We start from the raw sequence: 17,028 nt of genomic DNA on the forward strand, positions 1-17,028 counted from the left end.
AAAAAACAATTCATAAAAAAACGCGGTGTCGGATGTCGGTGATTTGTCAAAGGGTTTTTTTTTCTTTCGTCGAAATAAAATTAATAATCATACATTATCCGATAAATTTTACCTCTGAAATGATTTAATTACTTGATTTATTTCGACGAGAGAAACAATTGAAGAATAAAAAAATTCGTTTGATGTGACCGACAACACCCCGGGTTAGCAAAAATCGTTGGATCACCCATACTAATACATGATATATTCTCAGTAACTGCGCATTACGGGGAAGTAAAAATAATAATTCTTTGATTTTTTTTCGATCTTAGTGCGTATCTTCGTAAGTCAAAACATCTTCGACAAACAAAAGTCGAGGATTACCTGTATGTGATTGTTGATGATCTAATTTTAGGTCAATCTCGAAAATTTATTTAAATTGTGCATGTTCTGTTTTAACTTTCAATATTTAATTTTAATTTTAATATAATGATTATAATTTTATTTTGATACTTGAATTTAATTTTAATATAATAATAATAGTTTTAATTTAATTTTTATTTCGATATTTTGTACGCTACTGGTTTTAAAAGTTGGCCTGTGGGCCGTTCGTTGGCTTGGTGCGTACGCACCATAACAACGATCGTTGTTGGCGTCATAATTGCCGTATTCCAATACATTATATACGCAGCACGTCAGGGGTGTGAAACAATCGATTGCTTTCCACGACAATGAGGTGCCATAATTCATCGGTAAAAATTAAATCGAAGTAAGATATTAGCAACGCGTTAGTTGGGTTAAAAGAATTATTTTTTTTTTTACATATATACCAAGAAGCCTTTACAGGCAAACCCCAATGCGCTTTCAAATTACAATTACAATTACAATGCAGCATTTTTATTACAAGTCGTTGAATTACGAGACACTGAAACACTCGCAAATTAACGAGGTACATTTTATTGTACATTAATCATACTACAAATAGTGGTGACATAGTAAGTAGGAAGGATTTATAGCCAACTGAAATGCATACCAAATGTTTATGATACATGTTGAAAAATTATTTGATTACTTGAAACTTCGCATCCTTGTGTGTCTCACTCACACGCATATAATTAAAACCAAGAAACAATGAGAGAAAGACCGTTACCTGTTTCAAATGTATCGCATGTTGAAAAGATACATCGATGTCTAAAAATAGATTATTGAAAAAAATAATGCATTCAACAACAATAGTCAAAACTTATTGAGTGTATATATATGTAGGTATCTCTTTCACACGCGCGCATGTAGAAGCAAGACAGAAAGAGAGAGCGTGAGTCCACAACTGCTTCTTAAAAATGTATATAAAGTATTACAAAAAGTATGTAAAAAAAAAATATATATAATTTTTTTTTCAAAATAATTACAAATGTTAGCATTTTTCGCTTGGATTTTGAAAAACCTCGTAGCAGCCAAAGGGTTAAGGTCTGTTCATACCTATCCAGCACGGTGACACGACAACTCGTTCACAGATTTTCCGTAAACCGAGGATGCGCTCCAGGAATTACGTATACGGCCATCTCTTTCTCACCCCGTCTGTTCACCAAGATGAGAAAGAGATGGCCGTATACGTAATGCGGTTCGGTGATTACTAGTAAAATGTGAACCGGTCACAGGACAGCCGGTCGCTCTAGATCGGTCACACGTGATCACCCGTCACACTAAAACTGGTCACACCCTAAAATCGGTCACGAGAAAACCTGATTGATCGATTTTAGGGTGTGACCGGTTTTCTCGTGTATGAATTAGGGTTTCTGACCCGGGTCGACCTGGAACACACATTCCCGGGAATTCACGGAATTTTTGTTGTCCCGTGTCCCGGGAATTTTTATCTCGGATCCCGGGAATTGGATTTAAAAAAATTCTTTTAAACATACAACATTTTCACGACTGCACGAAGGGAAATATTAAATCAAATACACAAAGAATCGTAAAATATTCTCAAAAACTAAAATCGAAGTTAGAAGAAGACTAAAACTGATTTTTTTAACATAAAATTTAAATAATTCTGATTTTATACCGAACAAAACATTCTTTAAATGTTGTAATAAAAGCGAATGTATATCCTACGGTGAAGTTTCACATAAAAGTTATTATGGAGCGAGTATATCCTTCTTGTATTGACGATTCCACAATGGAAGAAACTCTTTTAGATTTGGATGAAGACGAAACAATTGTGTGTTTGACGATGAATGAAGAATTAAATAAGGAGTTATCAAAGACGAATATACAAAATAACGTAAATAAAAATAACATCGAATTTAAAAAAGAAATTAAAATATACATGCTGACAGGAGAAAAAGCCGATAATTTAAAAAAATTGTTTTCGTCCCTTTTAACAATAAAACCAACTTCGGCCGAAACTGAAAGGGTTTTTTCCATTGCTGGAAATTTTTGTACCAAATCTAGAATTATATTTTCGGATTCTCATTTAAATATTTTAGTATTCTTAAGAAGCTACTTTAAATAAGTTTACTTTCATAATTAAATTTTTTCGAGTTAATAGATATATGTATTATGTATTGTTTTGTAAATAAATACATTTTTTTTTTTAATAAAAAATATATTAAATTGAAAAAAAAAAAGTTTTCTACGTGTATCCCGGGACCCCGGGAATCCGGGAACGACCCCGGGAATCCGGGAACGACCCCGGGAATCCGGGAACGACCCCGGGAATCCGGGAACGACCCCGGGAATCCGGGAACGACCCCGGGAATCCGGGAACGACCCCGGGATCCGTCCCGTGTCCCGGGAATTGAAAAAGTCCGGGAAATCAGAAACCCTAGTATGAATGCGTAAATGAATGCGCGCATGAATGCGTAAATGAATTTCTTAAAACCGTTATCGAACACTGTCAAGGAAGGATAAATAAAACCATACAATTTAACCGAAAAAGGTCTAAAGGGGCGGGGACGTACCGGTCGTTCGGCCGGTCGTGGTATACGTGCTAAGAATGCCACATTTTTTTATATATATTTAAAACTATCTAAAAAAAAACGTCCCACGTACAACATCCCACATCCCGCGCTGTGTGTTCACGCCCTAATGGTAGCCTGTATGTTTCGCACCAAGAGAGCAGTGGGTTCGATCCGCTATACTGCTGGTTAGATTTGGGGGTATTTGTGACTCCAAATCGATCGTTTCTTATCATAGTTTGCCAATTTTATCTGATCATTGTTGAAACGGTTCGGTGATTACTTGTCACAAAGTCACTAAAATCTCTATAACGGAACATCTGGCAGCCGAAAAGTCCACCATACTAACGAGAATTCGAGTGCCAAATATTGCGTATTCGCGATTTTAATGGCAAAAATTGTCTTTGTGACCACCGCAATGTGACTAATAATCCAATTACCGTTGAAACAGTTCCTCAAAATCATCTTTCCTGTTGTCACAAATCTTCTGTATTTATTGTGTGTATAATTTGTAAATATTATGTACAAAATCAAATATTGCTCAGCTCAAAATATTGTTCAGCAAATGCTTTTTTTTACGGCATTTGGACAGTTTTGAGCAATATTTGGTCAGTTTTCGGTACGGAAATTTTCCTGTGCGACAGGAGACCGCGTGAGCGATTTTCGTAGCGGCGGTTATCCTGGTAGCGATTCACATTTGATATTTAATCACCGAACTGTAAAGTCAGTCATAGAAAATATAACGAAATAAAACATTTGAAAAGTGGATTGACAAGCTGCGTTTAAATGTTGAGCTACGTAAACCCTAGCTTGAAACTTCTTTCGGAATTGGACGGTTCGGTGATTATTCCGCAAAAAGCGATCTTGCGCACGTCACTAAAATCTCGATCACGGAGCATCTGGCACCCAAAAACACGCGAAATATTGTACTAACGAGAACTCGTGTGCCAGATATTCCGTATTCGCGATTGTTATGGCAACGATTGTCGTGCACGCGGTCGCAATTTGCGCAATAATCCGAATTGGACATATGCATATACCAAAATTACTGTTTTACAAAGCTCAATGTCACAATTATCTTTTACAATTGGTTTGTAATTATTAAGGAACGGAGTGAAACTAGTATAAAACCTTTGAAAATCAATGAAAATGTAATATGTACGTAGTTTTCTTTATTGTGATAATTTACGGGAATAAAATTACTATAATTCACCGGAAAAAGACTTCGCGTAGGGCCGCGCCTACCATATGTACAAATGTGTGCATCGCACACAGGCGGTCGAAAGAAATGGGAGGGAAATGACGGGATAGCAGGTATGGTAAACGGATTATTGCGCAAATTGCGATCGCGCGAACGACAATCGTTGCCACAAAAATCGTGAATACGGAATATCTGGCACCCGAGTTCTCATTAGTACATTATTTCGCGTAGACAGCTTTCAAAACATTCATAATCTTCTTGTGGCGGTTTACCTCGCGTGTATTTGCATTCTATTTTTGCTTGCTTTCGGTCACCAGTATGGGCAAGGAGCTTTTGCAGCCCGATGATTCATCCCTGCAGCCCCCCCGGCCACCACTACATTATTCGAATAATCTTGACCCAATATTGCAGACTAACAATACTGCAGTCATCAAGTAAACAAGTGATACTTTTAAGAGTAACGATCTATCGATCGAAAATGATATAATTTTTCCCAAATCTATAGCCACTCCGCAAATTGGAATGAATTTTTTGACGTTCTGAAATTTCACCACACGACGCATTTAATGAATTATGGTAAAATGTTTGCATTCTGACATCAAAATGGTTTCCAAGCAACAAAACCAAAACACAAACTGAATTTCACAGCAAAACGTTAACAGCGTTTAAACAAAACACAATGAAGGATCCTAATGTGAAAAATACTATCATCTTCAATGCATCAAAAAACGAGCTTTTTAAACTGAATGAAAATTATAAAATTTTCCATAGGAAGCTCAAAGGTTCATGGAAAGTTACGATGTAAGTAAATTGCACACACTTCAGTACTAATAATTTTTTATTTTATGCAATTATATTTGCTTTAGAAATCGCGAACAAATAACGCAATCAATGCTGGAAGACGTTAAAGTATTGATAATACCTACACCGCAAGATGTTTTCACCGATGCTGAATTTTCGTGCTTAAAGCAATTTGTATCCGAAGGTGGATCTGTCTTAGTAACACTCACAGATGGGGGAGAAGATAATAACAATACAAATATTAATTTCTTTTTAGAAGAATATGGAGTTGTAATAAATAATGGTAACTATTTCAAATTCACTTTTTTTTTTAGAGAATAAATCTTCATTATATATTTTTTACATGTATTTGTAGATTGCGCGGTTCGTGTAAAGTACAATAAATATTTTCATCCAAAACAATGCTTAGTTGCCAATGGAATAGTCAACAGAGCAATAGTAAAAGCTATTTTGAAAATGCCCAATTATAAACCGAATCCTGACAATTATGGGTAGAAAATTACAGACGAATTAAGTGATCTAATAATATATAGGGTATTGTTAAATATATATCTGTTTTATAGCGAAGATCCAAATTCACCCATGTTTATTTACCCACACGGAGCTACATTGAATGTAAAGAAACCCTCTACAGTAGTCTTATCCAGCGGGGAAGCAGCATATCCTGTAAAAAGGCCGCTAGCATCATTTTATAAGGGAGAAAAAAATGGTATTTAATTTAATGAAATTAAAACTCTCTATTTTATATCTTTTTGTAAAAGATCTTTAAATTAAATTTTAGGAAAATTAGTAGTGTTCGGTTCAGGTCATTTCTTTGATGATCAATACATTGAACAAGAATGCAATGACCACTTGAGAGAAATAGTCATGGGTTTTCTAACGTCTACTTCTGAAATTCAACTTCATCCTGTGGATGCTGATGACCCAGATGTAAATATGAATATATTTGATTTGATTTAAAAAAAAAAAAAAACACCTGCTTATAACATATTACAATCTTATTAAAACAGATCAACGTATATAGAACACTCCCAGACACAGTGTTCATGTCGGAAATCCTACGACCATGCTTAACAGCTGGGGATGAAGGTGATGGATGGGGTGAATCAGGACAAAATTCCAAGCAATTAGACTTCACTGCTATGTTTGATATGCATCTTTTTTCATTTAATTATAATAATGGTAAACTTACCTCCAATACAAGACAATTTTTCATATTTAATTTGGCATATTACACTTTATATTATAGTTCCAGATGCAATTGAGCTGTATAGTTTATTGGGATTAAAACATGAACCGCTGAAACTTATTAAGCCACAGCTAGAAACACCATTGCCGGTTTTACAAGTTGCTGTAAGTTGCACTGTGTTGTTTATGCAGCATTTTGACTGTGATAAGAAGATCAATTTCGTGTTATTATAGGTTTTTCCTCCAACATTTCGAGAGCTGCCACCTCCACCCTTGGAACTGTTTGATCTTGACGATGCATTCAGCTCGGAAACATCACGTTTGGCTCAGTTGACCAATAAATGTCTCGTTCCGATTGTAAGAGGAAAGCAAAACAAGCCTGCAGACCAGTCTGCAAATAAGCAAATAGAAGCAGACTTGGAATACTTCGTCAGGGAGTGTGGGAGGATATGCAAAGTCGGCAACGACTCAGCGAATTTGAACGCAAAGCAAATTTTGAATACAATTGGCTTGCAAATAGCGCAGTTCAAAAAAATCGGCAAGAAAGATTGAAATAATATAATATAAAATTCATGTAGTGTATGTATGTTTAGTTTATTGTCTAATAAATATAAAGTTTATCAATTTTGGTTTAGTAAGTCTCGTACTTGATGTGTCAACCATTCGACACCTTGCTGTAGTCCTTCTCCGGTTAGGGCATTCGATGCACAAATATGCCATGGCTTATCCACTATACGCTCCAAACCCAAACCTAAAAAATCCATCAAACGATTATATTCGCTAAAAATTAGTTTTATATTTATGAGAGTGTAAAGTAAATTACCAGCTGCTATTTTAACACTCGATAATGAATCTGGACAATCCATTTTATTGGCGAAAAAAAGAATTGGTATTCTTCTTCCAGCTATGTCTGGATGTTGAAGTAGTAAATCTAGCTCATCTTTTACAACGACTGAAACATATGAGATAAATAACACTGGGCAACAAAAAAATCACGTTTTATACTCACCGGAGCGGAGAATAATCAATCATTAATAAATTTGACCCACTGAATTCGAATATGACAATGATTTTTGTTGGTTTATGAGATATGAGCGTTTAATCAGCAACATAGATCAGTAGTTAGCTTGTAATGCTTTCGATTGTGTTGTTGCTGGCCAGACCTTAGATATGTGACTCCAAGGTCGATCATTTCCTTCTAGAGTTTGCCAATTTATCTGATTTCATTGGAAACGGTTTCAAAAAATTGGCAATTCTGTCTTATTTCTCACAAGCATCTCATAATTTGTTGATATTTAAAAATGCTGCAAAACTTTGTCCAAAGATGTCTCTATGATGATTGTAATGCTTGATGATCGATGTTTGTAATAATTCGTCTTGAATAAAACTTACGTACAATGTTGACAATAGATGTGTTAATAAAAATGGGTTTAGCTTTTGCAGTCTTTAACTCAAAAGAAAAGAAAAAACCTGATTATTGATTCTAATGCTCATTTTTTGCCACAGAAATAATAGATTTTGAGTTGAAGACTGCATAAGCCAAAAATCTGTAAAATTGCGCATATTTCATAAACCAAAGCACACTAACAAAAATCAGTGTCTTAAAATCATTTGATAGATAATTTATTCTACATTAGTATTTTAAAACAATAAAAATCAGTATCAATAAAAAAAAAAAAATGCGACTATTGATTCCAGTACTTACCTTTAGCACAGCGAAACTAAATTTTGAATTAAAGACTTCAAAAGCTGAAAAATTGTATAAATTGCGCATTTTTTTAAACGCTCATATCTCATAAATCATCGTCATATTCGAATTCAGTGGGTCAAACTTAGTATAGGTCGATTATTTTCCGTTCCGGTATTATTTTTCTGTTGCTCAGTGTTATTAACAATTTTTTCACAGCATTGCTAGACAATTTATTATTATAATTTCATACCGAGTCTTAATCGATCGCTGGAGTCTATTACAAAGATGATGGCATTGGCGTCACGATAATGATGTTCCCATAATGAGCGGTGACGACCGTGTCCTGACATGTCCCATGCTGTAAATCCGACTCCTCCGCCTGTAAGTTTGTTTGAACAAAAAGTATACAGACATTCACATTGACTGATGGAAAGCAATTGTTGTGAAAATTACTTTGAAACTTCTCTACGTTGAATCCGACAGTGGGTGTTGAATGATGAACCCGTCTCTCTTCCGGTTTGAATTTGTCGACTAGAGTTGATTTGCCGCTATTATTAAGACCTATGACTAGAACGCTGGCTTCGCGTTTTTTCAAGCCTAACCAATTAGATAAACGATCGAACAATCCCATTATATCGTTCGAGATTCGATTTGTGTCATTAAATATTAATATTTTTGTATATCAATTAGTAAATTGTGGATATTTTCAGTCACGTCGATTATACAACACAATTAAAGTAATACTACACAATGGTTTTGAGTGTCACTGTTCAATTATATAATACGGTATTGAACATGTACTTGTTTCAGTCGACTTGGTACGTTTAATGGTTAAGGTTAACGATGACATTTGGTTTTTGTGTATGAGTTTGGTTACTAAGCATCCGTTTCTATAGTTACTTAGTAGTGTTTGATCATTGCTTCAATTTGTCTATTATATGTATTAAACTAGTTGAATTTCACATTATATTTGTGCTGAAAATTGAAATAAATAAATGAAAATAAAGGACTCGCATTTGGCATTAAAATCCTTTATATTATCTAAGGCACTACATTAAAATTATATCACGGAAAATGTCATAGTCATATATAATAGAATTAACAACCACATATGTATTTGTATTTATGTAGATATATTTTTGCCGAATGGAACCAACATACAATAAGTAATGTTTTAACATTTGCAACTTTATGAACGTTATACACAATATTAAAGTAGATTTATAAAATTTGGTAATACATACAAGTATGTATGAGTTTGGTTTCATCCAGTGCCGGTTTTAGGGGGGGGGGCTGGATCGGGCAGTGCCCGAGGGCGCCAAATAAGTTAGGGCGCCGCTCGATGCGCCAAAAGCGCTTTCAAATTAAAATTAGAGCGCCAAAGGCCCTAAATTTGTACTCGGCAAATTTTATTCAAACAATCTACTGGGAAAAGCCAATCTTCAAATTAAGCTCACCGCGAATTCAAAATCTGATATTATTAGCAATGAACTTATCAATTTAAAAGCCTTTCACTCATTAAATTTTATAAAACAGCACAATTAACAAGAATTATATCCAAACATTTGGGTTTCTATGCTTTTGCTGACACTGCTTGAAACTGTAGCAAGGTCCCGAGAAAAAGGAGGATGGTAATCCAGTTTTTTATATTTTTTTCTAAGGGTGTTAAGAAAAAATTGCCCGAGGGCGCCATTGGGTGTATGGTTGGCACTGGTTTCATCATATATCATCTATATAATATAGCTATTCTGTGTGTCTGTGTAAGATAACGCTAGCCGTATTATAAAAGTCGTTTCGATTCGACATATGTACGTCACAGTTAAAACACTGCCAACAAAACGTACGAATATAATAACAGCTCAACAAAAACTTCTATATATACTGTTTGCTACCAATTTTTCCTCTAGAGAAATAGGTCTCATATATTGAAAATTTATTTAATTAATTCATTTTTCTATTGGTGTTTTATATTCAGAGAGATGTAATAAGAATAGAGGGGCCCTTACGAATACATAATTGTTGTCAATGTTACGCGGTTCGTCTCGGAATGCAATCGGATCAATTTACTTATAAAAATGTATCCCATGTTGTTTATTGTGTGTTTTTTAATGTATTGTGCAATTTTTACCGATGCTTGCCCATCTTGCGAGTAATATAAACAAACAGAGAAGTTTCTATCGGACATACATATGTACGTCGAGCACCAAGCGTCAAATACGACTGATGCTAAAATTATTTAGATCTGTCCGTGGACAGAATGTCACTTGACAACAATATAACACCTAAAGCTACTTCTATTAATATTACATTTCTCTGTTTATATTGTTTAAAAGTAAGTAGGTAGGTATTTTTACCATTTTTTCTTTCATATTAAACAATTAAATATAAATATTAAATAAAAGGTATTTGAAAAAAATACGACTGCGTGTGGATCGATCACAGGACCGACACATTTCTTTTAATTTAATAACTTGATATGCCATAACCCATGCGATGATATTTCATCGGGCACAACACTAGTATTGTGTAAAATTATTACTAATTACTAATGTGGGTTGATTCCATTAAGCAAAACTATAAACGATTATATATAAAATTTAACAACACTACAAGCTCATAAGAATACATATAAAAATATTGAAAATTGTTCAATTATGCTTACTTTGGCACAATTATCGATATATCAATGTATTTTTTATAAAATATATATATTTTTTTAACTAATAAAAAAAATTGTAATAATTTTGATACTATAAATACAATATATGTATATTCACTAACACAATAAAACTTAATAATTTTATACATGCATAAAACGACTACAGAAATATGTAGTTCAAAATTTTTTTCAATTACATATTATTTAAACGTATAGAATATTAGAAAATTTCATGTATAAAGATTTTCATAAGAGATCAAGAAGTAGTCATACGTCGAATGAGGAATGAAATGGAAATAATTATATTATAATAATGATGTACTGAGAAATTTTACACTCCCGATTGGAAAATCAACTTCGCTAACATGCTTCGGCTGCCGATGGCCACTGATTCGAAATTATCTTTGGCCAATTCGTTCAAGCATCTTTCTGTAAACGAAATATCGCCGAATGTGAATAAACCTTCAACTGAAGGATCATTTTCGACTACTGAAGCGTTTCGGTAAGCATCGCCCGGAGGACAGAACATGAATTCATTGTAATGAAACATAACTCCCGGCTCTACGGCCCTAAAAGCGTGAATATTCGGAGAATATTTGACAAACATTTCAAAGACTGAAGTTATAGCGTCTGCTGGTTTCGTTATAAGCGTTTCGATATCCTTGTCTGCTCGGATAATTGGAAATTTGTCTTGGATCGACTTCCGTACTGTAATAAAGTGTATGTAATTAAAATATTCATTAAAATTTTAGCAACATTTTGTAAAGAATACAATACCATTGACATAGTCTCTACTGTAGAAAGACAATATATTATAATCCCAAGTTGCAAATCGCCCCGAGCCTTTGCTTGGACCTGTGCCGGTAGCCAACAATGGATGATATTCTTGAAATCCAATTGCACTGAATATTTGAAATTCAGGTATTGTATTCATTCGCACCTGTAAAATTGCTGTATATTAAACATCTTAGCAATTCATGACTATACGACAACACCAATAGAATACTGTACCCTATTTAGGAAATCTAGATTGATTTGCATGTGAGGTCTACCGTGTAGGATAAGACTATCCAAAGGTACTTTTCTAAGAGCCAAATCTAGCATAGCAATAGACATCAGCCCCGGCATTTCGAAAAAGTGCGAAAAAGACGGTAATCTAATTGAAAGCCACGCAATCTTCAAGCTGTCCGATTTGTATTTATCGGACAAACTGAGAGCTAATGATTTAATATTGCTGAATATATCATCGGGTCCTTTGCTTGGTGCTTCGGCGGGGTACATCAACACCTGTATTGTACAAATTTTGTCAGATATTTGAAATAATAATAATTTAAAATAGGTTGTGGCTATTTGCAGGTACTATATCTGCGAATTATTGGCTATTTGCAGGTACTATATCTGCGAATTATTGGCTATTTGCAGGTACTATATCTGCGACAGGCGCAAAGCCTTCTGCGCATGCGCGGGAACTGTCACTGTCAGCGTGTTTACTGTTAAAATTTTGTTTTAAGCCTCTTAAAATTTAGTTCGAACTCGTGACGTAGTATGAACGATTGATTAAACATATGAGATTAAAATAATGAAAGATTGATTAAACAAGTCTAGCATACATTAAATGTAAGAAATAATAATCGGATTATAAGTTCACGCGCATGCGCAAAAGGCTTTGCGCCTGTCGCAGATATAGTACCTGCAAATAGCCAATAATTCGCAGATATAGTACCTGCAAATAGCCACAACCTTTAAAATAAGAATCAATTGAACTTACCGTGAGCATGAATATTTTTTCTTTGCGTTCCATAAACGCAGTTTCAAAATATTTAATAAACTCAGAAGCGATATTTATCTCGTGCTGCCAAATTGGCAGTATGAGGATGACTCGTGTACTCTCCGTTACGTATGGAGCGGGCAAAATCAATGCCTTTCCGAGAGGTTTAAACACTTCCATCCGTTTTAAAACATTTTTTCTCTCTTCAGTAGGCGATGTTTCAATAAAATTTAAATCGAAAATGTAGCTTGTGCCTTTCGACGGATCGAATCTTCTATATCCGTTCACGAAATAATCGTATTTAAGATTCGGATTTTCGTTTCGCATCTTTAAAATCACAGCTTCCATTATATACTAAAACGATACAATCGATTTAATTAAGTATACAGAAATTAGCCATTTACTATGTATATTGAAGAGTCATTATTATAAATACATCAATGTCCTTTTGTTCGGCATCGGTATGTTTCTTTATGTTGGTAAAATCATCAGGCATTAGATTGTGCGAATTATTTATGGCCGAGTATCTCGGTTGATGGAATCTATCCGGTGGTTGGGTGGCTGGTAATGTTGGATCTGTTCGGACACCCGGTGGCCAAAGTCCTTCAGCTGAATTCGCCGAAACGAATTTACTTAATGATGCTATTTCTTTATTGACAGATTCCAAATTTAACTGTTGATTGAATAAAATAAATATGTAGATACAAATTAAATTCCAAAAGAAATGTGGATGTAAGAATAGAATTTTTTCTGTAATTTAATATAAATAGTTCTTGAAATTTCATAAAAGTTATAAAATAAGCATACTCTTGAGAAATACAATTGAAAATTGTATATATCAGTATAGTTTTCAATGGGATATACTGAAATAGCAGTATTGAATTCATCCTTATCGGTCAATGTGTTGAGATCTCTATGGAGATTCCAAGATTTGGGTAGTTTATAACTAGTTAGGTATTGTTCCTGAAATTGGATTAATAATATAATAGATTTTTATACTCAATTTTAAACAAAACTTAAAATAAGTTCATATTATAAAACCTGAAGACTTTTTCCACACTTTAAATTAGTACTATAGGTGACGCAACGTCCAATATTTTCAAAATGTTCTTTTGAATAAGCATTCCTGACGCACCAGTCTAAATTCTCTTTAACTTTGACTAAGACGGAATTACTCAAAAGCATACCAGCATCTGAAAAGACAACGAAAGAAATCAATCAACGCAATTTATTCAAGTTGAACCTTACTCAATTCCGACACAAACATACCTAGACTGCAATAATGACTTTCATCTTCCGGAACAGTTCCAAGGTAGACGTCTTCGCTTACACTAATTCCTTTAGTTAATGCGACAAGTTTCCTTCCATTGATAAATCCAGCATCCGATATCAAATAGAAATAGTCGAAATCGTTTAAATAATTATCTAAGATATATTTGAGGACATGGAAAGGTTTTAAAAGTTCACGTGTGTCAGTGAAGCCGACTATGTTGGTCAAGCTCAAGTTAGTCTTCACAATGCTAGCCGTAATGAAGAACTTCATTTTGTTCACAAGATGAGCCATCGTCTTGTTGATGGCCACGGCATGTCGGTTCACATTTTGCTCTGATGTTAAAACACCTACGAACAATTTTTCTCTGATGCCGAGTTCAGTGCTATAGTAACGAGGTCTCTGAAGACTCTTGACGACCTTCTTCGCCTGTTGCGGCTTGTTGACCACGAATTTGGGTTCATAGCCGTCGGTGGTAGAGAGTGGAGGAAACTTGGAAATGGGACTGGTGTGTTGAGTGTTAATATGGTTGCATGAGAAATCGTCGTCATATCCGGTGTATTGAAGAGACAGGAAGAGGCCCAGGAATACGCCGATTACGCAATAGGAATTGTTTTTTATTTGCGAACACAGATAGCGATACATTAACATCGTTGTTTCGGAATATATCACAGTTTTTTAATCGTTTTAAACTAGGGAGAACTTAAACAGAACATTGTACCTGACAGCTGATGTCATTTGCACACATGTTTATATTACGGCTGTGACCGTAACGCGACGCAACTCGTCCATGCCTTTTTTTTTGTTTTTTTTTTATATCCGCATTTTAAATTTAAGATATGTTATTGCTCTATTTTTAATGCACCATTATTTTAAACATATCAAATGAATATATTTTGAGTTGCATTCATTCTTCAAATTTGTACAATAAAAAGAGAAAATTCATTAAGAGGGCTGTACACCCGAAAACTTAAATTTGTTGCCGTTCCTTTCTTCGACATATATATATATATATATATATATATATATATATATATATATATATATATATATATATATATATATATATATATATTGAGTAAATGTATATATTGAGTGAATGCGACAGTTGCGCTTCGACCAGATAATACGTATTTTAAATCGACAAAATCAAGGTTTTGTATTCTCCTATTTTCTCCTCCAAAACTGGACCAATTTTTAAAAAAATTTCATCATGAAATTTTGTATGAAAATAATTATATTTTCTGTGCAACTATGCGCGTATTTTTTTAAAAATCGACCGTTAAATAAGCACGCTGAACTCTTTTCGTGGGTGTAAAAAAGAGGCGATTTTATAGATGTTTGGCGGCTCCTAGCTCCTATAAAAAATAACTAATCAAAAAAATAAACCGATAGATGCATTAATAATTAATAATTAATAATTTCTCTAGTACCATAATTGAGGAAGGGAGAAGTGTAATACGTTTGTATGTACAAGGCGCTGGTGTCCAGCCCTCTCAAAAGCTAAATTGCCGCTTATTATATCTGATATTTTAATAAAAATCAATATGAAAACATTAATATAATAGAAATATGTTTTATTTGTTATAATGATTACTGCGAAAGTGTAAATACATACATGATAATAATAAAATTGCATAAATTTTACGCGGAAAAAGATGTTTACAGGACCGAGAAGAAAAAAATACGCAGTGGTTGGTCAGTTTACTACCTGTCTTTGAAATAAAAAAGAACCTTGTGAAATTATTGATAATTATTTGTACCCTTGATGGAGATCTTGCTCATTGTTAGCTGATTGACATACATACATTTGTATTTTATTTGTCGTCACTTAGCGTTAATGTTTCATTTTAGTTAAAATAGCCAATAATTTGTAATAATGGGAACAGTTTAGTTTTGGTTAAAATTTTATAAAATTTTAGAACAGCCTGTGTTTTGTATTTGATCAGTTATTTTGATGTTAAGTCTGTAAATAGATTGTTAGTAAGTTCAATTATCAGACATCCAATATTTGATAACTGCCCATTTGCCAAATAAGTACACACTAAAAACAAATAAAAGTTAACTCGTTCAATATTGTTTATGTATACATCACACTGTTATAATTACTGAATTACCGTAATAGATATGGATCATTTATTGTCAATTTAGACTTTTCGACGTTATAGTTTTACTCATTGTCGTTGTGCAAGGGTAGATAAGCTTTTATTAAATTAACTAGGTTAAAATTTTGTTAAAGACAAGCACCCACTAGTCAAAATTTTATAAGGATGCTAAATAATTGATTTCCTTAGTAAATATTTCAATTTGTTTGATATTATGAAGAAATACTTATTATTTACTTAAATACTTACTCAACTTTTGTTTGTGGCCAAAATACGTCGACCATGTGTAATGTTGATGTATGGAAAGTTCATCATCATCATCATCATCATCATTTACAGCCACTCACCATCCATTGCTGGATGAAGGCCTCTCCAACACGCTTCCACTCGTATTTGTTTTGCGCAACTCTCATGCGTCTCACCCCACACATTTTCCTAATTTCATCTACCCATCTTCCATGCGATCTTCCTTTTACCCTTTTGCATTCTCTCGGGTACCATTCTAGCACTTCTTTTGTCCACCTTTCGTCCATTCTTCTAGCCACGTGGACCACCCGTTGCCATTTCAATATCTTTACCCTATAAACTATGTCCACTACCCTTATCATACTTCTCTCCCATGTGTTCGGCTTCCTGTCTTTCCTCGTTATGCCAAGCCTACGAAGCGTTCCATACTTCTTTGAGTATATTAGAATTTGTGTAACATATTGGCGTTCAATGTCGAAGTTTCACATCCATACGTCATCACTGGCAAAAAGCATTGAGCGAAGATGTTTTTCTGTGGCATTTTTGATTTAAAAACGACATTCATTCGTCCAAATGCATTTCACCCTAATTTCACACGTCTCTTTATTTATTCTATTTTACTACCGGACATGTCTATTATGGAAAGGACATAAGAATATAAATTTCAACCACCCAAAAGATACCTTTTTAAGGGTAACATTTATTGGCCCGGCAAAATAGCCCTATTTCCAGAAAAATTATGTATTTATCACGACATAATATGCAAACAACAATCTTTAAAACATTTAGAATTTAGAGTATATCTGTAGTGCTGCTGGTCAGACCTGAATATTTGTGACTCCAGCTCGATCGTTTCCTATCAGAGTTTGCCAATTATCTCTGATTACATTGTTGAAACAGTTCCCGATTAAAAAAAATTGGCTAAAAACCTTCCCACCTACTATGTCACCACTATTTGAGTATGATTAATGTACAATAAAATTTATGTGCAATTCATAGATGTCTCGTTAATTTGCGAGTTTTCAGTGTCTCGTAATTCAGCGACTTGTATAATAAAAACGCTGTATTGTTTGTAATTGGCCAGGAGGGCGCATTGGGATTTAACTGTAAGGCCTTCCTGCTATAAAATGTAATATTTTTTTTGATTTTTAAATGCTTTTTATT

The 17,028-nt window shown here is 34.0% G+C and overlaps 4 protein-coding genes across 4 annotated transcripts in view; 2 read left to right on the plus strand and 2 right to left on the minus strand.

Annotated features, from left to right (window-relative positions):
* LOC143909500 (uncharacterized) overlaps window positions 1-17,028 on the plus strand; it is a 286,312-nt gene that overhangs the window by 141,115 nt on the left and 128,169 nt on the right. The gene's annotated exons all lie outside the window — the stretch shown is intronic.
* IFT52 (intraflagellar transport 52) lies at window positions 4,769-6,748 on the plus strand. Its single transcript, XM_077427499.1, has 8 exons — window positions 4,769-4,938; window positions 5,004-5,221; window positions 5,294-5,429; window positions 5,502-5,647; window positions 5,720-5,868; window positions 5,949-6,120; window positions 6,188-6,291; window positions 6,361-6,748. Exons 1-8 carry the CDS (start codon window positions 4,817-4,819, stop codon window positions 6,676-6,678), a joined length of 1,365 nt encoding a protein of 454 aa, XP_077283625.1. The 5' UTR covers window positions 4,769-4,816; the 3' UTR covers window positions 6,679-6,748.
* LOC143909499 (ADP-ribosylation factor-like protein 6) lies at window positions 6,747-8,577 on the minus strand. Its single transcript, XM_077427507.1, has 4 exons — window positions 8,270-8,577; window positions 8,067-8,195; window positions 6,950-7,078; window positions 6,747-6,877 (listed from the first exon to the last, which is right to left on the minus strand). Exons 1-4 carry the CDS (start codon window positions 8,445-8,447, stop codon window positions 6,747-6,749), a joined length of 567 nt encoding a protein of 188 aa, XP_077283633.1. The 5' UTR covers window positions 8,448-8,577.
* On the minus strand, window positions 10,466-14,278 carry Chpf (Chondroitin polymerizing factor). The gene is made up of 8 exons (XM_077427494.1): window positions 13,513-14,278; window positions 13,285-13,436; window positions 13,051-13,206; window positions 12,680-12,916; window positions 12,244-12,597; window positions 11,487-11,762; window positions 11,253-11,415; window positions 10,466-11,183 (listed from the first exon to the last, which is right to left on the minus strand). The coding sequence occupies exons 1-8, from the start codon at window positions 14,162-14,164 to the stop codon at window positions 10,807-10,809; spliced, it is 2,367 nt and encodes a 788-aa protein (XP_077283620.1). The 5' UTR covers window positions 14,165-14,278; the 3' UTR covers window positions 10,466-10,806.

This window comes from Arctopsyche grandis, chromosome 3 (assembly GCF_051622035.1).
Source record: "Arctopsyche grandis isolate Sample6627 chromosome 3, ASM5162203v2, whole genome shotgun sequence".
NCBI classification, from domain to species: Eukaryota; Metazoa; Arthropoda; class Insecta; order Trichoptera; family Hydropsychidae; genus Arctopsyche; species Arctopsyche grandis.

What these genes read in the sequence shown, in the direction of transcription:
- IFT52 (XM_077427499.1), top strand. Translation starts at nt 4,817, where the DNA reads ATGAAGGATCCTAATGTGAAAAATACTATCATCTTCAATGCATCAAAA. An exon ending in TTATAAGGGAGAAAAAAATG is followed by an intron (nt 5,648 to 5,719) that starts GTATTTAATTTA and finishes ATTAAATTTTAG; the next exon opens with GAAAATTAGTAGTGTTCGGT. An exon ending in TTCATTTAATTATAATAATG is followed by an intron (nt 6,121 to 6,187) that starts GTAAACTTACCT and finishes TTTATATTATAG; the next exon opens with TTCCAGATGCAATTGAGCTG.
- LOC143909499 (XM_077427507.1), bottom strand. Translation starts at nt 8,447, where the DNA reads ATGGGATTGTTCGATCGTTTATCTAATTGGTTAGGCTTGAAAAAACGC. An exon ending in CAGCGATCGATTAAGACTCG is followed by an intron (nt 7,079 to 8,066) that starts GTATGAAATTAT and finishes CATATGTTTCAG; the next exon opens with TCGTTGTAAAAGATGAGCTA. An exon ending in GAGTGTTAAAATAGCAGCTG is followed by an intron (nt 6,878 to 6,949) that starts GTAATTTACTTT and finishes TGGATTTTTTAG; the next exon opens with GTTTGGGTTTGGAGCGTATA.
- Chpf (XM_077427494.1), bottom strand. Translation starts at nt 14,164, where the DNA reads ATGTTAATGTATCGCTATCTGTGTTCGCAAATAAAAAACAATTCCTAT. An exon ending in CCGAACAAAAGGACATTGAT is followed by an intron (nt 12,598 to 12,679) that starts GTATTTATAATA and finishes GTATCGTTTTAG; the next exon opens with TATATAATGGAAGCTGTGAT. An exon ending in ATCTAGATTTCCTAAATAGG is followed by an intron (nt 11,416 to 11,486) that starts GTACAGTATTCT and finishes GCAATTTTACAG; the next exon opens with GTGCGAATGAATACAATACC.